The sequence below is a fragment of the Macrobrachium rosenbergii genome, chromosome 2 (genome assembly GCF_040412425.1).
Source record: "Macrobrachium rosenbergii isolate ZJJX-2024 chromosome 2, ASM4041242v1, whole genome shotgun sequence".
Taxonomy (NCBI): domain Eukaryota; kingdom Metazoa; phylum Arthropoda; class Malacostraca; order Decapoda; family Palaemonidae; genus Macrobrachium; species Macrobrachium rosenbergii.
Window position 1 is genome coordinate 54,807,190 of NC_089742.1, and position 24,985 is coordinate 54,832,174.

Here is a 24,985-nt window from a genome sequence, read left to right on the forward strand (position 1 = left end):
TACAGGGTCTTGTTACTTATTAGAAGGGCAGACACCCAAAGCCCCCAATAAGATAGGGTGTCAGCTTAAACATTATCAAAAAGTCAGTCAAACAAGGAAAACATCACAAATTCAAAACCAAAGCATAAAATGATGACCCGCAAATTAAATATTAAGTAGTCTGGCAAAACAACAAAGATTCCTAGCTTTTCACCCTTTTAAGTGGTATTGGCTGCAATATATCTTTGTCATCCAATTCCAAAGTTTTAAGTGTTTTCAGAGATGGACCAGGCTGAAAGCTTTCACATTCCTTTGATCTATGGTACTGTCAAAAGAATTAATCACCGGATATGCATCTACACCTAAATACTCACACTCCCTTTTCAGCCTGATTAACACTTGTCAAAATATTGCAATATATACTATGAAATTAAATTAGTCTGCTGGAAACAATTTCCATACAGCTGATAAAAGAAGCTAATTAACATAAATGTTATGTCATAAAGAATGTTCAGAAGTTTCTGTAAACTGAAAACTATAAAACAAGAGTACAAAAAAACTGCAATTTCTTGCATTGTTATCAATAAACTTGATATTTTTCCAATATTGAGGTAAGGTAAACATAGGGTTAGGGATTCAATCATTCAAACAGGCTGCTCTTATGCTGCAAAGGCAAACCACATGGTAGTAAGTGTGCATTCTAAGACTAACCTAATGACACCTGACCTTTTCATAACCAAAACAGGATCTAAACTCAGGAAGTGATACAATAGGTAGAACTAATGTAAATCTGCTCTTTTTACAAAGAGGCAAACTGTTGCAATCAATATCTACACTAGTAAACGCAAGCTACTTGTACAAATGACAACTAACCATTTTACTATGCATTTCATAAGTAAATATATAGCTTCACTTGCAAATTATGATAAAGTATACTGGAAAACAGGGTTTAGTTTATGTTAAAAAATTAATGTGACTACCTAACAATGGATAATCAACTGTCAACCATTAATATACTGGGAACTATTAACATTATTTCCATAATCCATATGTGCGCTGCAATCTTACTGATAAAATCAACTCAAGCTGTAACATACATGTTTTTAGCATAAAGTAATAGTAAATTATAGGAGTACTTATACTCTCAAAATTAATCCAATACTGTAGGCAACAAAATTTTGCATCAAAGAAAAATTGTAAGATGGACTGTGTTGTACACAACTAAATGGTAAAACTAGCAAAATAAAAGTACTAGCAATCCTAACTGTATATAATCAAATGAAATTCCACAATTAAAAAAAAAAAGATAATCTTCAAGCATGTTAATAACTCTTAATATCGTAACATATATTTCAGAACCTACAATGAACTTACCTTGGGCTGATGCATTAATTTTTGCAAAACAATATGGTCATACAAGTTGTAATGGAAGACTTGATATTATACATAATCATCCAACATACTTTTCCTTTTAAAATGTTTCTGATTACTTGGACAATTTTGTTCTCTCTTTTTTTTAATTACTTCACTACCCAACTTATGGGATGTCACTTGATCAAACTACATGGGTAAAAAATATAGGGTCAATAAACTACAGAAGTAAAAATATGTTACATGACAAAAATGAAAACTATAACAGAAAGAATAAAAGTAAGTCTGAATATAGTTAAACTACCACCAATGTCAGTGACAATCAATGAATACAATCTCTGGAATAGTGGAACATTTAACTTAAAAAGGCATTCTCCCTAAATACCATAAAAGTTTGGAAGTACACTAAGTAAGGATTAGCCCCAAATTTCCACACATCCTATGATGCTGAACTAAGAAAACATACCTTGACAGTCGAAGAATTCATCATCACTTCCTGACGAGTCTGAATCCCTTCTAATGCTCTCCATTCTCCAATTTGCTTAGGAGGAGAAAAGTAAATTAACAGTGTGGTGAAAATTTTGAAATAGTTCATAGTTCTTTACAACACAATTTATACTTACAAAATACATAATTCCACTAACTACACCTGGGTCTTAAAACCAACAAACAACTGTACACATACTGTGTTATGTGCAATTCAAAATTATAAAGACAATACAACTTTTTGGTTAGGCTTTTACAATCAAATGGCCACCAGGAACTCCTCAGTGAAAAGAGGCAGAATGCATCACAAATGATGTACTGTATATCTTTTGGTTCTCCTATTAACTGACTACAGTAAGGATGGGAATGATATTTATGCCAGAAATTGACAAACCATGTAAATTAATTTTATGATAAAAAAGCCATTCTCTAACCCTTTAAATTTTTACCTTTTGATTTCTATAAAAAGAATTAAAACACCTAAAATGCCTACTCCTATATCATCCTATTTCAAGGTTTCTCAACATGGGCAACAGGGCACCCCTGGGGACCAAGAGAAATTTTCAGGGGTCTTATGATAAAATTACAGAAAAGGGGGCCATAGGGAGCACACAAAAATTTTACTTACTTTCACTAGGAACAGAAAACCTTGCATGATCTTTATCAAGGGTATATAGTCCTTAAACCCCAAGTTCTAGTAAATGATACCAAAACAGCAAATTACATCTTTTTTACCAGACAAATGTTGCCGTATACAATACAAGTGAAAGGAAATTTATCTACCAGCATCAAAACAGTTTTCCAACATCTGCTCAGAACACCATCTTGTGGGAAACTGGATAACTGCCAAAGTCTCTCATGTGTACAGTTTGCAAGTTTGAAACGGGAACGTTGACATACTTTTAAGCAATTCCATTATTTACTGCTATCTGCATCACATGCCAACGTGTGTTTCCTTAATTTCCCACAAGCTTCTATATCGAGAAGTTGCCAGGAAAGCTCTATACGTAAATTATGGTATGTAAATTTCAACTTGCCTATATTGTGTTCTGTAATAAGTGTTGTGGTATAAGAGTTAGAGTATTTTCTGTTTGGCATATGGATGTACAGTAGAACCTGGAGGGAGTGAGGGGATATCAATTCCCCAGTGATAAGGCGTCTAATGCTTATTGCTGGTAATGTGTCAGTGCAACAATCCAAGTGGATACACAAAGTGGGTTATTTTCAACTCATTTCAATCATTAAAACCAGCTCATTACATAGCAATATTAATTTTAGTTCTTGTCAAAGATGGTGATTAGCTACAATACATGCACTGAGTTAGTTACATAGGTTTCCATATGGATGATTGGTCATGGTAATAAATCTGATTTAGTAACCCCATCACTTCATTTGTTCCCCAATTGCTGGAACAAGCTTATGCCCCTATTTAGCCATCTTTAAACTTATGGTTTGTGGATTATTACTTTCCTTTAAAGAGATCATGCAAATTTTCTTAGTTTAAACCAATACATACTCTTGTGAACAGTGATATTGAAAAAATGGCACAACAAAAATGTGGCATTTTGGCATAATTAAACTGACAACATTTGTGATTTGTTTTCTTTATAATAAAATATATAAATGAATATGACCCAACAAGCCCAGAATTTCATGCGTATGTGCTTTTAACAGAAGAAAACATGCCTTTACCAAAACCTTAAGAAAAACTTGTAGTTAGTTAACCACCAAAATCAAGAGCATAACTGAAAATTTCCAGCAATCTCCTACTTAACCACCACAATCAAGAGCATAACTGATAATTTTCAGCATCTCAAAATTACCTACCCAAAACTATCATGAGAATCAATATCTAAACTCTCCTAAATATATTAAGAAACATTATCAAATAAGATATGGTGTAGCCTAAAAATATTTTATAGCATCGCAGTTCTTTGAGTACTGCAGTTCCTTGAGGCCAAATTTCTTGCTACGTTAATACACATTTCAACAGATGGAGGTAATTATCAGTATGCACGTTGGGGTCAGCAACAATAACCAGCATGACTGGGGTCAAATACTTCTTAATTTATAAAACTGTAAGCATAAAATTAATCATCAATCTTAGATATAATTACAGTACTAAAAAAAAGTTATTTCCTGATATTACAGCTGGACATGAAATGGAATCAACCTTCCAAACTTCACACATCTATCTTACTGTAATAAAGAATTCTGAAAGCTGCAGACAATCTATGATCTAACCTGACAGCAAGCAATTTTTACCCCCCAAAGGATGAACATACATGAAGCAATACTCTGATGAAGTGATAGAGCACTTATATTGACAGAAACAGATTAATATTACACAAAAAATATCTAAATCTTTATTCAATTACTATTATTTTTAAATTTTTACTGAACATACTCAAGTACAATTCACCAACTCATTACTCAACCTTATGGGTGCTGTTTTTAGCATGTTAGAAATTGAACAACCCTCCCAATAAATCCTTGCAGCAACTATTCACTTTATTCACACAAATTCACCTTGAAAATGCTTCAATTACTCATGACACAACATATTTATGCAGATAAATTTTCTTACCTTGATTCTGTGAATTCAATGTGTTTCTAGAACCACTCCTTGACCAGGATCCCCTCTTTTTATTTTCATCCACCACAACACTATCCATACTGACATTGAGCTCTCTTTTTTTTAGTTTAGGACTTGTACCAGAACTCCTCCTGTTTTCCACACTGTCCACATTATTATTATTGTTGTTATTAATAATACCTTTCATCACAGAACCATCTTCATTATACACAACAGATGGGTCTTCACTCAAGTCATTACTAGTCCTAAACGAGCTTGATTCACTCAATTGTTCAAGTATAGGTGTCCGATCTGACGAAACACTTGGACTCTGAGGTATTTCTGCTGTTGCCTCTGGTGACCCACTATCCGTGCCTGCCAGATCATCATCTCCTTCTTCTGCTTCTCCACCATATTTCTTAGCTAAAAGAGCTTGAGTTTCAAGTTCAATATTACGAATGTCCTCTATAGTGAGGCCCCACCATTCATCCATCCATGCCCATGCTTGTCTGTGAGCACGTAACATTGTTTTTCGTAACGCTATAAAAATAAAATATTTTATTAAAAGCTAACACATATTATAAAAAAACTTATAAGTATGGCATTACAAACACGGTTTACATACTAGTAATACTTTACATAGCAGGCAATAACACTGAACATTGAATAATCAATATAAAAAGTATTACAGTGATTCAAAATTTTTACCATTTGCAGTAAATTGTTACATGTTCAACTGTGAGAATTTCAGGTGGTAACTACTATCAATGAATTGAAATTTTGCACAGGTAGAGCAAGAAATCCACCATGGTCAGACATCAAAACTGGAGAGGAGAAACACACTTACCTATATCATGTATAAACTTTTCAATTTTGGTTTGCATGCCCCAGTAACGGAATTCTACTTTACATAGTTTATAGGCACACATAATTGCTTCTCCAGTTGGTAATGGCGTTTGTGGAACATCCTGTAAAATGAAGGTCAAGTGACAATTATGCAACATCCCTCAAGTACCTAAAACAACTACTCTTGCTTTCTTAGCAATATAAATTTTGAAGACAGAAAATTATTAAATGCAGTTAAATATTTTGAGATTGCACTAGGACTCTCATGAGGAGAGAAAATGATTAAGTGGTCTAAATATTTGGAGATATACACCAGGCCCCTCACGATTCATTTATACAAATGGAATTTTCATATGATGTCTCTACAATAGTGAAATATTTTTAAGTTATCATTAAAGCTGAGAATTTAGACACATCTGGTTAAGTATCCTTTTTTCTCTGTGTAAATTAATCTTATGTCAGGTTAAACTTTTTTTTACCTATACCTTTCTTTCTGGAAATTATGAATTTCTTTGTAAATTTAAGTTGGATATGATATATTAACAAATATTCATTAGAAAGCCATTTTTTCTGATAACCACTCCAAGGGCATTTTAGCAATAACCGATAAAATTTGACAACTATCTTCAAATTTGTTAAGTGAAAAGTTGACAAATGGCTCCTACATTATTTTATGCTGAACTGTTCAGAATTTTTTAACGATCTCCTGCATCAAATATAAAAAAAAGCGTTTCCCCACAAGCTTATCACTCATTATTTGAAGGTCGCAGAGACAGCAGTCTTTAATTTAACAGCACTGTCCACAGCTTGGCAGAATTCCCAAGTTTATGTTTTCACTGCAGATTGCCTAAAAAAATCATTTAATAATGACTGAATTAATCATTCCTTTTTTCCCCTCCCCTCCTGCACCCCGCTATTTTTGAGTGATAAAGGAGATTACATTTTCTGGTAAGAGGATCTTTCTAGCAGCTTGCTAACAAGAGATTGTCTATAATCACCCTCGAGTTTTTGGAGAACTAGGCTACCATAGTTTACTGTTGGTATATTGGACTAAGTTAATTAAGATATTTGGATTATTTAACTGATTTTCTGAGTTCTTATCCACCTTTGCTAATTTTAAGCTCTATTCTTTTTTTGGGGTTGGTTTCTAGCTTAAGTGTAATCCATCATATTTTAGTACCTTTTTTTGGCACCTTTTCTGGTATAACCTGTTCTTCTATGCATGATATTTTTTTCTGCAGTCTTGTTACTATAAAGATTGATTCTATTGATGAATTCTCTAGCATGAGCCCACTGATGATTGTTACTACTAATAATTTTTCTTACCCTTTTTCCCATTACTTTTTCCAGTATTTTCATAGCACACTTATGCAACCTCATTTCTCTATAGCATCAACACAGCAGCGCAGACCCTTTTCCTTTATACATGAGATTTTTTTCCATGCTCTTGATCCTACCGCTACCTTTAACATGTTTTCATTTATTTTGGTCACCTTGTCACTGACCAGTCACCCAGTTGCTTTTACCACCCACTACAGTTAGTGCTGATGGCCCTATAGCTTTTCCACTTTTCACCTGCCCCAGGGTCCCCTTTAACCACTTCTGATTTTACATTCTCTGCATGTCCTTCGTTTCACCCACTGTATCTTTCTCCAACTTTAATTTCACCATTATTATCTTTCATATAAAATGGCCCTTTCGCATTTCCATCTCTCCCAAGTCAGTTGCCTATCCTGAATATTTTCTCTTTCCTCTGTTGTGCTGAGACTGATTCCACTCCTTTCAAATAAAAATGAATGAACTAGCTTTAAAATTATGTAGTGTCACTAGTAAATGAACTAGTTTTAAAATTTGCAGTTCACTATCATATTTAAGAGAATAATAAAGCACTGTGCTGTAAAATCAACTTATTAGAACATCCTTATTGTCTTTAAACCCTTACTTTCAATAAAAGTTCATCATGTTCAGTGAAACACTGTAACTATTCACAGAAGACTGGGCATAATGATGAAGGCAATACTACATAATACATAATACTTTTCTGCAATTTATTTAAGAATAGTGTCATTCATACATTGCTACTTTCATAGTTTGCAACTATAGGATTTATTCTGGACAGAAATCTATAAAGGAAACAGAGTAAAATTATAGAAGTAGGCAGTTAGGCAGAAAGAGACCAAATGGAAATGTTACAGATTGCAAGAATTCCTAGCAAAAATTTTGTATAAGCACTGTATTGTTTCCTGTTGCTCAACATACATCACATGCCAATTAAATTTTGGAATAGTTTTAAGTTCTCATCAATTTTTTACATTTTAAAGTGTAGCCAGTTCCCATAAGAACAACACTAAAATGTTGAGTACACACCTTGCATATTTCCCAGTATTCTTGTATCCAGTTTTCGCCAAGAGGACCTCTTCCAGTCTTCTCAGAAGTGTATTTACGAGGGTCTTCCTCTTCTTTATAGTCTGCTCCATATAACTGATCTTTTACAACATCAATTAAATCTGAAAAAACATGATTAAGTAATCACCATTTTCCATTTATCATATTTTTGAAATATAGAAATCTTGCCAAACTACCTAAACAACAGCAGATAAATTAGACATAATGCATAATTACTAGCAATTCTCCAGGATATCAAAAGCTAAAAAACAGTACTATTACTACTGAGTTAATCCAAAACTGATGTGAAATTAATGGATTAATAAAGGGTAAAGGGAAGTGTGAAGTATTGATGGAAATGCAATCCAAACAGATATGAAAAGAAACTGAAGAGCTCAGCATAGATGAGAACATCACCAGACAACAAAAACCTGATGCTGAGCGGTGAGGAGAGGATACTCCAGGTGGTACTAGGGCATCAGTTTTTACTACTGTCATCCTTTTGACAATAGTTTGCAGTGTTTGGGAAAACTCAAACACCACAAAAATGTGGACTATATGAGTGATTGGGTTAGAAGAAATGAAAGTTTTATCTAGAAAAATCAAAAGACCTAATTTCTTGAATGTATATTTCACCATGTTAGAAAGAACAGACCATGAGTAATACGGATATTCACCCAATAGATTTTAACTGGTTCCTATGGCAAATGAACTGCATGATGGCAGCATTACTTACATCATGAACCTGATGGTCATTTTGGGTTGGCTTTCATCTGTAATTCTAATAATGACAATGGATGAAAATCCTTTTCTTCCTTAAGTTGTCTGACTAGTAGTACAAATGTTTTAACAAAACACAGCACTAACAACATAATATTCTTTATAATATACTGTTATTACCACCAAACTAATGAACATTTGCTATACAATACTGTAAAGTATACTGCACAAACATGATCCAGTGAAACTCACCTACTTCTCGTTGCTTCATCTCAGACTTTGAAAGTTTAAATACATTATCCTGATGCCCACCATCATTGAAGTAGTAGGTTTCAACCTCAATGCTGAATTTTTCAACAAATGGGCAAGTGAAACGTGTTTTGGTATAAGGGTAGGCATTCCAAGCCTCCTCTTCAACAGATAAGGCTGACTTAGGAATGAGAGACTTGAGCCAGCCTGAAAAAATAACATCACCATGAGTATTCTGCATCAGTAGTGAAAGTAAGTCAAACACTGAGCTAACTTTCAAATCTGCATGCCTAAGAAAAACTATACTATTATGGCAATCTAATGTGTTTGAATTTGTCTTAGTCTATCATACAAGGTCCTTTTGACTAGTAACTTTTAATTCTAATGCAATAATATATTTATATTTTCAAAAACTGTAAGAGATCTGGCAGAAGTAACGATCCATTTGTCTAAAAATGTAATCCAAAATAGGAAGAACTACTTATTTTTTGTCTTTTTAAAAAATGTGAAGGCGGAGGAAGTGTTAAAGGTCCACGAGACATTCAAATACAAAAAACAACAATATGAAATTATAGTATACCCTTGAAAGAGTATTATATTCATCTCTTAAACAAAGGGACAGTTCAAAGTCTCGTTTTAATTCTGATGTACTTTAATACAGCAAGCAATCTGTCCTTGCAAATTTGAGTACCTGAAAATAAAACATCCAACTTATCTTATGCTCACTGATCAAAGAACAACTTACCTGGCAAATGGCTCCCAACATGATAGACTTTATGGGTATACTGTCCTTTGCCATCTGGCCCCGGTCCATTTTCGTATGGCTCATTGACCAAGATTTCGACACCACTGCCTTCGCCATGACTTTCTTGTCGTGACTTTTTCTGCAAATATCATTCTCATCATCACTTTGTACAATGACGACATTTGAACTTCAAGAGGTGAAAAAAAAGGGGGGGAAATCTAGGTGGATAAAGAAAATTAAATGATCATTTTAAAAGTTAAATTATTATAAATAACATATGGTACTGCATAAAAAAATAATAGGTGACTCAATTTCCATGTTAAAAGTAACTTTTAAGTTCTACATTTTTTGTGGAAATACTAAATTTACATAACATAAAGCCATATTTATTGTAATTCTTATGCAGTAAAAGAAAATTAAAAAGTGAAAAACGATAATTCATTTAAGCTATACACAAGTAAGAAATGTTGCTGCACAGGGCGAAGTACTCTTACTAGTTCTTCTTGCAGCATTAGAATTTTTACTTCACAATGTGAAAATTCTAATCAAAATATATATATTATACTTAGCATGACCTAATGACAGCATCAAATGACAGGAAAATTCAAGTTCCTAAAAAAATTCAATCCATTATAGTCTATCAAGAAGATAGCACTTTAGGTTAGGTGCAAGCAATAATACTCTAACTTCATCAAATTCTACAATGACAAAATTACACTGCATGCCAAACATGTCAAACAAAAACAACAAAAACTTGTTAAAAGTCAATTAATACCATGCAGGATACTTGCATCAATCAACAGCAATCTACGTGCAGTGGTTACGAATGGTTACACAATTCTAATTTCACCTAGTGTTCTTACCTGTAAGCCCACAATTACTCGTTAGTTAGGTGTGTTTATAAATTTTAGATAAACCCTAATTTGATATTCAAATCATGTTGTTAAGATACATACCACAATTTAACTAACTCAAAGTCAATCAAAGTAATTAATACAATCCATACAGAATTCATTACATACTTCAAGTAGGGATGGGGCATGACAACAAATTCAAAACTTTTTCCAGTTCATTCCTCTACTCTCAGAGAAGAAACATGGAAAACTCCACTTTAAGTTTGACTCCTTCAGGGAAGTTATTCATCCTTAGCCAGATTTGGCTACAAATCTAATTCACTACATTAATGAACACTGACAATGGATTTGCCGGCTACCCAAAAACATTTCGTACAGCTCATCAAATAATACAAAACCTCAAAATGAAAACACTGTATTGTACTTCCGCGTTTACACGTGTAGCGCCTATTTACTGAAATGTATTTGTCTGGGCATGATTATTGTCATGGAGAGTACACAAAATCTTCATCTTCTCAAAATAAGGCCTCTGTCTAATTTTCCACAAACTTTAACATTTAGTGCATTACTACAGAAGAAAGTAAGAGAAGTGTAGCTTTTCAATTCCATCAGGCACCTGAAAGCACAACTGAAGTTTGACTAATTCACTTACAAGAATTATGGCAAAAAAAGTTAGTTGCTCGAATGGTGAGCTAAAATGTTGATGTTTAATTTTCCCGTACTGACAAAAATATTTGTTAGAATGCTTACATTCTTACCTCTTCTTCCAAGCCCTACTTCAGTAACTTTCAATCCAGTATTATTATAGCATCCCTCTGATAAAAGGATAATGTTCCATGCAGACTAATGAACAAAAATTAAAACTGTCTGCAGAAAATGTCTTATCAACTGTAGTTGGTCAAATTATCTCTGTAAAATACAGTCGTTACTCTAAATCAAATTTAGAAGAGATAATCTTGCAATAAAGGAAGTTGCCAGTTAAACAAGGCAAAATCTTCTCTTGGTATGTCAAGTTATATTTATATATACAGTATAATGTAGCTGCAAATGTAGTTTTCTGACATCTGAGTTATCATTAGCATAGTATGTTAATCCCAATATATGTATATATATACAGTCAATTGCATTAAAAAATTAATGAAATAATGATGTATGATGCATGACTATTATACATGTACTTCAAACCATACACAGACCAATGCTTATAAATAAAATTCCTCTCTATTCTTCAAAATTCATGGAACATTCACCCATTGAATTCTATGTTGCAATCTGTCATAATTTACTGGAAAAAATACTCAGCATAACTCTCTATAGCCATAATTAACCTGTCTCTGCTAAGCAATTCAGGAAGAAATTCATTTAAAAGCAATGCCAGAACTGAATGCTGATCTGAACGGAAGACATGGAAGATCATGTATATTTACTAATGGTATTTGCCTTAATGTACAATAAACAAGAGATGTGCCTAATGTGAAAAAGGTATATATTCAAGATTCCAGCAAGTACACATTATCTATACAAGAGGATAGTGATGAAAGAAACTCAAAATAGTGCGGTATACTAAGATTCGCGGCACTTTGAATAATGCACGAATAATGTCTAAATTCCATCTAAACAATATGGCAATGTTAATTTGTTAACATTCTAACAAGATATGACTTCAATATAGTATATGTAAGCCTTTCAACATACTGTAACGGGTATTAATATGACAGCATTATACACTACACAGCCCTATCTGAAATCCAAATTAATTCAGTGCCTATTGCAGTCTGCAATAGTCTACTGCTGCAGCAACACTCACTATTCATTATTCAGGTCCTCATAAATAACAGTGAGATGAAACTCCAAACTAATGAATACAACTGGCTGCAGATCGAAAACAAATGCTACATAAGTGACACATCAAATGTGTTAGTATGGTTTAAAGGCTACAAGATAGAAGCAAAGGTTCCCATAACATAAGGAAGATGACATCACAGGGTACGCAACATCATGAGCTGTAGAGGGGAGTCCTTTTGTATTTGTTAAGCCCCACTCACCGCTAACATGTAGAGTTGAGCAATCCGGTACTCTTCTACTGTCAGAGGCAGTGGAATGCGGTACTCCACTGTCTGAACCATCTTGCTGAATTTTCAAAAATTCTCTCTAGTTTAGTTTCTTTTAAGTTTCAAATGATTTTAAATTCAAGTTCACTCTTCTAGATCCTTCCACTGAGTCCAGCTTAACTCTTTTAAAGAGAATTGTAGAACTTACTTGGGTGACACCTGTGGTTAGAGATAAGCTATATAGATTCAGAAGGGGGCTCCATTTGAAATAAGCATTATTAAAAGTGAGTGATAGTTATGAGCAAAAAAGGGTTTGGTGAAGAAAAAAGAAAATCATGATCTATAACCTTTTATCTAATAAACATGGGGTTAAAAAGATCTAGTGGAAAAAAACAGCAACCACTGCCAAAACAGGACACCTGGATGGGACAAAAGCTTTGATGAGATTCATGGTGTATATTCTAAAGCTTATACCTACACCCTGCTGACCTCATGCTTGACAAATAATCACTGGAAGGCAAGCACTGGAACAGTGCATAGTGCATGAAAAATAACATGAGAGTTAGTTTTTCTATTTCTCTATGCATCCATCCATCTACACTGATGTTTATATCTATCTATATCTATCTATGTATACTATACATATTAAACCATCTAACTCATCTGTCTTAGGGTTAATTATTTCATTACTTCTCCTGTTGGTCTATATAATCATCCTAGCAATTTACAATCAATAGATGATAACTGAGTACTTCAGTGACAAGAAAAAATGGATAGCCAAGGAACAGCACAATATAAAAGCAAACAATAAAAATAATAATAGTCTACACTTGAAAATAATTACGTATCTTTAAATTTGTGTACATATTCCATTTACTAATAGAAAACGTAGAACCAGTATCCAGTAGAGGTGCCTGAAGTAAATGGTGCTGCTCTGATACAATTACTAAAAGCATGCAAAATATAGTAAAAAACCATCATTCAGATGCTCGTCAGAGGTTCCTGCAGAGCAGATTCAGTTTATCAAAAGTATAAAATGAATAACACTTAAGTAATGAAATTTAAGTTTGGTTTAAAAATAAAAGATTTGATATTATGTACAAAAAACAACAACATTCACCCAGTGATGTGTCTACACCCACACACACACACACATATATAATGTATACATACACACACATACATACATACATACACACAATCAATATATATATATATTATATATATATATATATATATATATATATATATATATATATATATACATATACATATATAGTCTGTGTATCAATTCTTTAAGTCTCAATCTAATCATAGGAGATCCTTTCAAAATTTGAAGCACTGATGTCATGAATAAGCACTGAGATATCCATTATCATGAATGCAGTAAGATATCACTCATTGAATACAAATAGATATAAACAGATGATATATATATATATATATATATATATATATATATATATATATATATATATATATATATATATATATATATATATATATATATATATATATATATATATATATATATATATATATATATATATATATATATATATATATATATATATATATATATATATATATATATATATATATATATATATATATATATATATATATATATATATATATATATATATATATATATATATATATATATATATATATATATATATATATATATATATATATATATATATATATATATATATATATATATATATATATATATATATATATAAAAATCTTTACAAACACATGTGAGCACATGGAAATGTTCATGCATACATACAGACACTATATAGTTTATCATACAGATATACACTGAGTATGCACGTATTATGTATTTATCTAATTGCATGTGTATAAGGACACAGGTAAGTATGAATTTACTGTTCATTTTCACTGGATCTATGAATAACTGCTGTGGTCACACACAAGGAACTCTAAACTTCTTAATTCCCATTAAATTTTTTATTCCGAATTTTGGGAATGAGGCAAAGACACTGTCTGCACTCACCAGGATTCAAGCCTGGGTTAGGAGGAGGGGCTGCTGTCCACTGCAAACCAATACACTATCATGAATACATACATGCATCCATTCACACACACACACACATGTAAACATACAAATACACAATAATTCATATAGGGAATTATGTATGTCCTTGTATGTACAAAGCTGAACAAGTAAATGCATGTAGTCCAATGTTAAATGCACATACATACTATTACACTGATAAATAATTGTATATACACATGTATGTACAGTTGTGTGTATATTTAGAGATACATCCACTCACTATCTAAATATTTACATACATGTGTATAAATAAATGTTATTGCAATCAAAATGTGTATGTAAAGGCACATACAAACACAATCAAAGAAACACAATCATGACTGGCCCATTGAAATTGGGATGTTTTTCAAGCACTCATCAAGGTTAACCTCACCTTTGCTTAGAAGATAAAAATTTTTGTGCAATTTTAGCATTGCGCCAATAATCTCACTGTCTAGGGTTTATGTCAAGGGGTTAATGAGGTTACACATAGGTGACAAATTAGTGACATACAAAGTTGGCAAAAGAAAACAAAAAGTTGATCATCTAGGATCACGACAACAGTGATTATTTTGGCTCAATGCTTAAGAGAATAGATACTCGATCTAGTTTCATTTATGAGATCAGTGAAGTATGAATCGTATTGTCTATCTGTGCGACAAAAATGCATATGCAAATCCCATTCACTACTGTGATAAATATCTTCACGAGACAATTGCAAACAGAATGTAACAGTAAAGATAAAGCAAAACTTTCAAATACGAAGAGCTACAATAGACTGAGGCACTGTGTGAACAGAGCAACAGTACAGAAAATAAAAACGATAAACTTCATCACACTGAACAAGCTACGAACATAGTAACAGTAAACAGACAACAATCAGGCACATACAAGAATATTCAGAAAGAAAATCGTGAACACTGACCAGTCATCATTAGTTATAACCAATTCACCACAAGGCTTGGGGGGATAGCAGGAAAGGAGGGGGGGTGAAGGAAGTTACAAAAGGAAAACTTACAGCTATCATGTACAGCTGAGCAATTCGGTATTCCTCCAGCGTCAGAGGAAGCGGTATCCGATACTCCTTCACCAGCACCATGGCGCCTCCCTCATCAAACTACCTCATCCTCTGAAATAAGATAATAATAGAATAGAATAGAACAGAATACAATACAATACAATACAATATAGACTTTAGGCCAAAGGCCAAGAGCTGGGACCTATGAGGTCATTCAGCACTGACAGGGAAATTGAGAGTAAGAAGGTTTGAAAGGTATATCAGGAGAAAACCTTGCTGTTGTACTTGAAACAATTGTTAGAGAGGGTGGAAAGTCACATGGAAGAAAGAGCATATGAATGGAGGTACAGTAAAAGGAATGAAAGAGGTTGCAGCTAGGGGCCGAAGGGACGTTGCAAAGAGAAATAAGATAATAATGATTATAAACATTATCTAAGATTTAACCTGATCTCACCCCAACCCAACAAAGCAAGTTTCAATTCCATCACTGCAAGTCTGGGTTCCTCCTCTTATCCATTGCAAAATCATGGCTTTGTAGTGACAAGCACAGCTAATAGGTGTAAAAAAATTGTAAAAAAATTGAAAAGTTAAAGGGTCATTCATCCTCTTACAAATATATGTATATGGTCAAAGTAACATACATAGGCTACATACATACATACATACACACACATATATATATATATATATTATATATGTATATATATATATATATATATATATATATATATATATATATATATATATATATATATATATATATATATATATATATATATATATATATATATATATATATATATATTATATATATATATATATATATATATATATATATATATATATATATATATATATATATATAATATAATTATATTATATATACAGTATATATACAAACAAACATATGACTAAAAAGCAACGATGGTGAGTTTGGGTCTATTAAAGCTGCCGCAAAATGCATCTGAATTAGTCAGAACTATGCACGTTTGTGATGGAATAAACTGATATCCAGGGTCCAGGAACCTGCTTTAGCAATCTGGTGCTTCAGCTTGCCTTCACCCCAACCCAATTTCTGCACTGGAAGTTGAGGTTTCTTCATTTTATTTTTCAATGTGGTTTCTTCATTTTATTGTTCAACAAGAGGCAACTCATTTAAAATTCTTGGTGTCATTCTTTATGCTTATGGCAAATTCACTTTAGAGAAACATATCCAGTCTATCTTTTTGCACAAAATATCTGTAAAATAAGTCTTTCAAGTCCTTTGGAGGCCCAGCTACCCTAAGAAAATGTTTTCATTCTATCATTCTTCCATGTTTCGAATATTATTCCTGTGTTCAGTGTTCAGCAATTGACTTGCATTGCACACTGCGGGCTAAAAACTTGAGCCATATAAAATCTATTATCCCCGACCTTCATATTAATCGCTGGCACTATCGTTCAATTAGTTCCAAGTTAGTTCCAAGTGCCTCAAGTTTACGACATTTCATCATTCGGATCATTCTAAGCATTCAGATCTTCCAAGGTGATACCCTTCAACACGTAAAACTGCACTGGATATGCCCTCTCTTCTAAGAGGTTTAATGACACTCCTGCAGTTGAACTGCTGGAACTTCAGAAGCTCAAACTTGGTGCAAACACTATCTTGTTGGGCAGAATGACTTCTCTCTTTATACTTCATTTAGTATCTGCCTCATTCGTTTTACTACGTTAATTATCTTAAATGTTATTTACTTTATTTGTGATTCTTTTCTATTTCTCTTTCATAGTTTAATCTTGACCCCTCAATTTATCTACCAGTACTGGGCTGCCTTCCCTAATGGGGCCATTGGGCTTGTAGCATTCTACTTTGCCAATAAGACTGCAGTTTTACTCCAAGTTAATATATATATATATATATATATATATATATATATATATATATATATATATATATATATATATATATATATATATGTATATATATATATATATATATATATATATATATATATATATATATATATATTTATATTATATATATATATATATATATATATATATATATATATATATAAATATATATATATATATATATATATATAAATATATATATATATATATATATATATATATATATATATATATATATATATATATATATATATATATATATAATATAAATACACGTAATATACAGCACGTATTTGTGTAATATACAATGATAAGCATTTAATACACATCTAGCTGTTCATCTGTCTATGTATATGTATGTATGTTTTTATATATTTATATGCACATATATCCATCTGTTACGAGAGAGAGAGAGAGAGAGAGAGAGAGAGAGAGAGAGAGAGAGAGAGAGAGAGAGAGAGAGAGAGAGAGAGAGAAACCTCTTCCTTAAGTGGACTAAGACTGCATAGGCTATATTCCCTTCAGGACTGCGTGGCGCCATTCCATACCTCCTCTTTAAAAAAATCTTGATCCACATACGACTTTCTCTCTCTCTCTCTCTCTCTCTCTCTCTCTCTCTCTCTCTCACACACACACACACACACACACACACACACCCAATGACTGAAAGATCGTTATAATCTTCATTTTGATTAATCTCTTCAAAAGGTTGACAGAACTTGACAAAGATTTCTAAATATCCTAAAATAAGAATAAGAAAAAAAAAACTCTCTTGAGGCACCTCCCTCCTGACAGTGCATAAGTAAGCGCTCATCAAGGGTGTATCACAAAGGAATGATGCAAAGGCCCGTCGGCAAAACTGGAGAACTTCCAAGGATGCAATAAAAATATTCATCGGTCGGACCAGTAAGTGAAATGTGGAATATAAAGTCCACAGAGTTTAATCTCTCTCTCTCTCTCTCTCTCTCTCTCTCTCTCTCTCTCTCTCTCTCTCTCTCTCTCTGAGGAATCGAGTTTCCGTTGATCTTACATTAGTGACTGGACGGATGTTAAAAAAAAGATAGGAAACAAAATGGAAATAGAAGAAGGATAACAAAAAAAGAAAGTCAGTTGCTGAAGGAGTCTCTACACGTTTTACACCAATGATCATCGTCTTTATCATATTAAGTTAAATGTTTCCTTTGCCGGATTACATGTGATAAGAATTCCGGCCACAGTTTCCTATTTCCATTGTTAATTTCCAATACGTACAATGCCTGTGTGAACATTACTTAACACAAGAATTATAAACGTTTCGTTCACCGTTCTTTCGTCCTTTATTCCACAAAACCAAACTATCTCAAAATACTTTGATTCGTCCTTTCTCCTATTCGTATTCTCCTTACGCGACATATGCAAACAGCTTTTCTCTACAGCTTTAATCACTTCCATAGAGGAGATGCTGGTTCAACGATCCCTTAATACATAACTACCGTTTTTCTGTAGATAACTCTCTTTCCAATTTTTCAGTCACAAATTACCTTTCGTCCAGTGCTCATTATATTCACTCCAATACCTTTACTAATCACAACTTCTATTCTTCCACCGTCCATGCTAAAATGTACTGCTCCATCTTTTGGCTTCCATTTTCTGGACAGATGGTATCAAAGTATGACTTTATTTAATGCTTCGTTTACTCATCAAATACACCAACCACTGGCAACACAAAAAATGTGCCAAAGTTTATTCGGCGCAATCGAGTTTCTGTACAACCGCTACAGCGTAAAATCAAGGCCACCGAATATAGATTTACCTTTCAGTGGTCTCGGTACAACGATGTATGAGCCGCGGCCAATGAAACTTTAACCACGGCCCGGTGGTGGCCTATCCTATATCGTTGCCAGAAGCATGATTATGGCTAACTTTAACGTTAAATAAAATAAAAAAAACTACTAAGGCTGCAATTTGGTATGTTTGATGATTGGAGGGTGGATGATCGACATACCAATTTGCAGCCCTCTAGCGCGGACAGAAAAAGTACGGACAGAATAAAGTGCTGTTGGACAGACAAGCCCGCACAATGGTTTTCTTTTACAGAAAACTAAAAGCGTCGTGCAAACGAAATACGGTACAATTTCCCCGTAAACTAAGCACCTAAAACTGGAAGCTTCCATTTTTTTTTTAATTATTATGATAATTAATTGTTATTTTGTTCCGGTTTCCACCCAATCTAGTTCTTCCCAGAGAAGTTTAGAAACAGTTTCCAAATCAAGCGATTAAAAGCATTCTCGTCACTCATCTAATTTCTCTTGTGCTTGGATTTCATTTCTATTTTGGCGAAGAAGAAACACTGGTTACATGTGACCACTAAATTCAAATGGTTGCTCTCTGTCCTTTTTTCGCACTGGTCTCAACAAGAAAAAAATATTTGCTATATTTACTGTATATTCTTTCTAAATAAAAAAATATTGTTTGGCTATGTGCACTATAGGCAATGAGTTACTAAACGAAATAATCTGTTTAGTTTATAGCGCCTGATTTACAATATTTTTAGTTCAATTATGAGAAATTTTGATACGACTACTCTCCAAGATGAATTTGAAGACAATCAGCAGGCCTAGTTAGTTACACTCGTTATTGCTTGAAGCTTGGTAAATTTGAGAATTTATCTTTACAAAATCACTCAGAATCGTTTCTGTTCGTAGCCCACAAGCATAAAATAACTTTTCACAAAAAACTTTGAAGATTTACTAGTTGGTTAGAATCCTTTTCCTTTTATGGGTGGTTTTATTAATATAAATGATGAAATGAAATATAGCTTTAATATTTACGTGGTCTCACGCGATCTATTCCGACAGCTGACGAGCGTGAACCCGGGTGTCAATCAGTGGAACGATAACGGAATGTTTGATTTTCCTACTCACTGAACTTGAGTGTTTTTTCCTATGCGTAAAACAATAAAAATGTTCTCACTGTATAATTGCGACAGAAATATTTTTGCGCAAGGTAAAACAAAAACGAAAAACTAATTTTGGCCGTGGAAACTCTCACTTAATGACCTGCTCTGCTGAGGAACGAAACTCTTTGGAACATTCACAAAGGTTTCAGAAGAAAAAAATTAAGTATACCTTAGTTTAACCAGACCAATGAGCTGATTAACAGCTCTCCTAGGGCTGGCCCGAAGGTTTAGACTTATTTTACGTGGCTACGAACCAACTGGTTACCTAGCAACGGGACCTACAGCTTATTGTGGAATTCGAACCACATTATGACGAGAAATGAATTTCTATCGCCAGAAATAAATTCCTCTCATTCTTCATTGGTCGGTCGGAGAGTCGAACGCTGGACCAACAGCGTGCTAGCCGAGAGCTCTCCCCACCCCTCCAATGAAGAACTATTGGGAAAATTATAAATAAGCAACAGAAGAGATATCTTTCTTAACATTTGGCAAACTATATATTTGACAATAATGATTCTTGCAAACGCATTTCTTAGAAGAGATCCCATTTTCTGTCGTAAAACTAGGAAAACGAGGGACAGGCCTCCGTTTCCAGTTACACTTTACTGTAGAACGATATATTAAGGGGTTGGACAGCATTTTCTTGAAACTAACTGTACCAAACCTCCTCAGCTCCATACACACAGCTTTCCTGTAATGCTGTGTCCATAAAACTTACACAGTCGCATCTTTTACCTCTCTTTTATAAACTAGAACAATTACTCCTTTCTCCCATCCCTCCAAAAACCTTTCCCTCATCCAGACACCTTATCAACCCCATTCTTAGACTTTCAATTTCTTCCAAAGTTAACAAATCTTCTAATATTCACCCCAATAGCCAAAGACTACATTCAGTTCAGGCGCCATCTCTGCAACTGCACCTTTCAACTTGACAACTATTTCATTGCTAACTTGTCTCTCGGCACTTACCTTGCTGTAGGATACTTGAATTTCATTTCATTTATTGGTGCCTTTCTCTCTTCTATTATTATTCCCTTTCTTACCTCTTTACTTATTGATAATCCTGCCAGTTCTCCGGTATACCTGTCCTACAGTAAATAACCTCCCTTTTACTTCACTAAAAATCACATTCCTCATCCAACCACTACTGTTTACTCCCTCTTCCTACCCTGATATACCCACAAATAACTCCCTTGAGACCCAGTGACTTCATAATGGAAGTTGAATTGAACTGAATATAGAATTTATGGCAAAGGCCAAGCACCGGAACCTATGAGGTCGTCATTCAGCGCTGAAATGGAAATTGAGAGTAAAAGATTTGAAAGGTGTAACAGGATATAACAGGAGGAAAACCTCAAAGCAGTTGCACTATGAATAAACTGTTAGGAGAGGGTGGAAAGTGAGATGGAAGAAAGATATGAAAGGAGGTACAGTAAAAGGAACGAAAGGGGTTGCAGCTAGGGGCCGAAGGCACGCTGCAAAGAACCTTAAGCAATGCCTACAGTGCACCACATGAGGTGTACTGACGGCACTAACCCCCTACGGGGTCTATGATGGAAATTTGCGTACTCTACATCTAACCCTTCTACCTCCATGTCTCACACACACACACAAACACAAACACACACACACACTTTGAAAAACACTTGCCCAATTACAATAAAGAGATGAGAGTATCACCATCGCCCTCATATCCAGGATGATTTTTCTCAGTCAGATTTTAATACGGCGCACGCACCCTCTCGGAATATGGATGAACCATCAGAATAAATGAGGGAACTGATCACCTAATGCTGTCTATGTCACGGCCAATACGAGAAAGGGATCCATTTCATAAATTACGATCTCTCTCTCTCTCTCTCTCGTTTGTGTCACTCCTGGGATGCGAGACGGGTCATCTCAATCACTCTTGTTGCGGCATTGCTATCGGCGCAATGTTTTGGTTGCGGCGGCAACAACAATTGAGAGAGAGAGAGAGAGAGAGGGAGAGATTATGGTGTGGGAAGGGGGGGGAAGGCATTTTGCCAGGAACAATGGCAATACCGCTTTCGGGAGTTTCAGTATGCTTGAAAATAATTTTCCAAGATCCAAGGTTTTTTTTTAATCTGCTTCCACTAAAAATTTCCGTTCGTTGCTTTACTGACAAAACGTAACATTTTTCCTAAAAGACTGTGAAAAATGTACTGTTTTTTTATCATTTAAATATAGCCATCAACTACGATTTATCTCAGAGATGAAGCTACTTCAAATATTTCCACAATAACGCATAAACATAGATGTACAGGATGAAACTTCAACTAAGGTGACAAATATACAAAACAAAAGTCAAGAAAAAGTGTAAATAAGAATGTTAACGTTTCGTGGTATAATTTAAACCCATGAACGTTTAAAGCATGGAGATCACGATCAATATATGAAAAGAAATACTATCAACTTCACTACCATAAAATCGTTTATTTTCCGGACGAAGACGAAAATACAATAAAAACTGATTTGATAAAAACTGGCAAAACAAAACAAAGACGCCAATTTTCAAGTCGAAAAGGAGACGTTGATGACACCCCAAACTGACATATTAATAAACCTAAACCATTAAGTACGGAGCCACCACTGAATGATTAAAAGTCTAAGTTTTTGAAAAATCTCGTCAAAGCCGCCAGAACGACGAACCCCACCATTTCCCTTCCCCACACGAAAGAAGCCAATCGCCAGATGGAGAACCTCCAGACTCCAGAGAAATTCCTGTAATGGTTGGCAGATTCCCTGTCGGAGAAAACAACGACTAACATCAATTACCGGATCGTGGCCACGATCCAAATTCCCATCTAGAATCTTGCCAATTTACTTCCCTTCAAGATTTGATTTTCACTGTCAGGCTCTCTCACAAAGAAACTCCAAGAAGAAGAGCATAGATATATCACACTGTAGAGACGTTGGATCGTAAAAACGGCCCACACACACACTGCCTTCCATTCAAGCCGCATCCGTCTATCTATCTAATCTATCTACCTAGCTATCTGTCTATTATCTATCTATCTTTCTATCTATCTATCTACCTATCTTTTTGTCTATCTGCACATCTCTCTACCTAGCTATCTGTCTATTATCTATCTATCTTTCTATCTATCTATCTACCTATCTTTTTATCAATCTGCATATCTCTCTACCTAGCTATCTGTCTATTATCTATCTATCTATCTATCTATCTATCTACCTATCTTTTTATCTATCTGCCTATCTCTCTACCTAGCTATCTGTCTATTATCTATCTATCTATCCTAGCTATCCGTCTATTATATATCTATCTATCCATCTTTCTATCTATCTATCTATCTATCTACCTACCTATCTTTCTATCTATATACATATCTCTCTACCTATCTATCTACCTATTATCTATCTATCGATCTATCTATCTATCAACCTACCTGTCTTTCTATGTATCTCTCTACCTATCTACCTATTATCTATCTATCTATCTATCTGCCTACCTAACTTTCTATCTATCTATATATCTCTCTACCTATTATCTATCTATCTATCAATATATCTATCTATCAACCTAACTATCTTTCTATCTATCTATACATCTCTCTACCTATTATCTACCTAGCTATCTATCTATCTACCTATCTACCTACCTAACTTTCTATCTATATCTCTCTACCTATCTATCCATCTATCTAACTGTCTATCTACTTACCCCTTCAGTCGTACATGTATTCCAGAGCACAATAAACGGAAAACTTCCTCCCCTCTTTTCCGAATAATTCTGCAATATGAATAACCAAATGTGCCGGGGCAGACAGCTACCGGCCCTTACCCCTTCTTCAATACATATGATGAGGATAAATTTCCTAATTCCACTTGCACAACTTGATCCTCGCATTCATTACGGCGCACAACACTTAAATCTAACTCAATCCTGAAATATCCCCCTCTGTAATTCCTTTTTATTATTCTATATTCGCTCTTATTATATTCATTCATTTGAATGCAAATAGAGAATACACACATTATTTATTTATATGATCAATAAAAAAATTAATATGAATATAATATATAAGTGACAAATCAACAGAAAGGTGTATATTGAAAGACTACGCACAAACAATTTTGTGTATTACACACGCATCTTCGGGATGCTTGAAAGGTGTGTACCCAGTACACACCTTTCAATTGTGTATATGTGTGTATGTGTATATATATTATATATATATTTATATATAATATATATATATATATATATATATATATATATATATATATATGTACATACATACATATATACATTTATATATATATATATATATATATATAGAGAGAGAGAGAGAGAGAGAGAGAGAGAGAGAGAGAGAGAGAGAGAGAGAGAGAGAGAGAGAGAGAGAGAGAGAGGGGGGCGCAAATGCAATATGGAAGCCTCTGCAAACTGCAACACTTCAAGAGCTTTTACCTTTATCTATAATGGAAAGGAAATTATACAGGCAGTCCAAAGCTTTCTTGCAAGAAGGGCAAGAGGTCACTTTACACACAAGTCAGCGAGCATTCCGAAAATAACTCGTTATTTGGCAACAGCAGACAATACTGAGGAAATTAAGGCGAAGAAACTGATGGAAAATGAAAAGGAGAAATGAAAGGGCCCTTTATTCGTGAAGTACTCGTGAGTGAAGGATTTCAATGGATTCTTTGATTGATCTACGCTTCTTTTGTAACCAAATCTGAAACAAGTAAAAAACGCGCCGAAGTTTCTTCGGCGCAATCGACTTTTCTGTACAGCCGCTACAGCGTATAATCGAGGCCAACGAAA

At 33.9% G+C, this 24,985-nt stretch overlaps 1 protein-coding gene across 17 annotated transcripts in view; it reads right to left on the reverse strand.

The window, feature by feature from the left end:
• rdgB (retinal degeneration B) overlaps positions 1 to 24,985 on the reverse strand; it is a 311,695-nt gene that overhangs the window by 100,689 nt on the left and 186,021 nt on the right. For 12 of the 17 annotated variants that reach the window (XM_067118551.1, XM_067118534.1, XM_067118507.1 and 9 more), the window contains 7 exons: positions 15,348 to 15,458; positions 9,357 to 9,495; positions 8,615 to 8,818; positions 7,625 to 7,764; positions 5,259 to 5,379; positions 4,424 to 4,951; positions 1,817 to 1,891 (listed from right to left, as the gene is read on the reverse strand). In XM_067118551.1, the coding sequence (XP_066974652.1) occupies positions 1,817 to 1,891; positions 4,424 to 4,951; positions 5,259 to 5,379; positions 7,625 to 7,764; positions 8,615 to 8,818; positions 9,357 to 9,495; positions 15,348 to 15,428 (1,288 nt within the window). In that variant the 5' untranslated portion in view covers positions 15,429 to 15,458. Of the gene's footprint in view, positions 1 to 1,816; positions 1,892 to 4,423; positions 4,952 to 5,258; positions 5,380 to 7,624; positions 7,765 to 8,614; positions 8,819 to 9,356; positions 9,496 to 12,255; positions 12,481 to 15,347; positions 15,459 to 24,985 lie in introns of all 17 variants that reach the window. The other 5 variants (XR_010855622.1, XM_067118424.1, XM_067118440.1 and 2 more) reach the window with 1 other exon arrangement.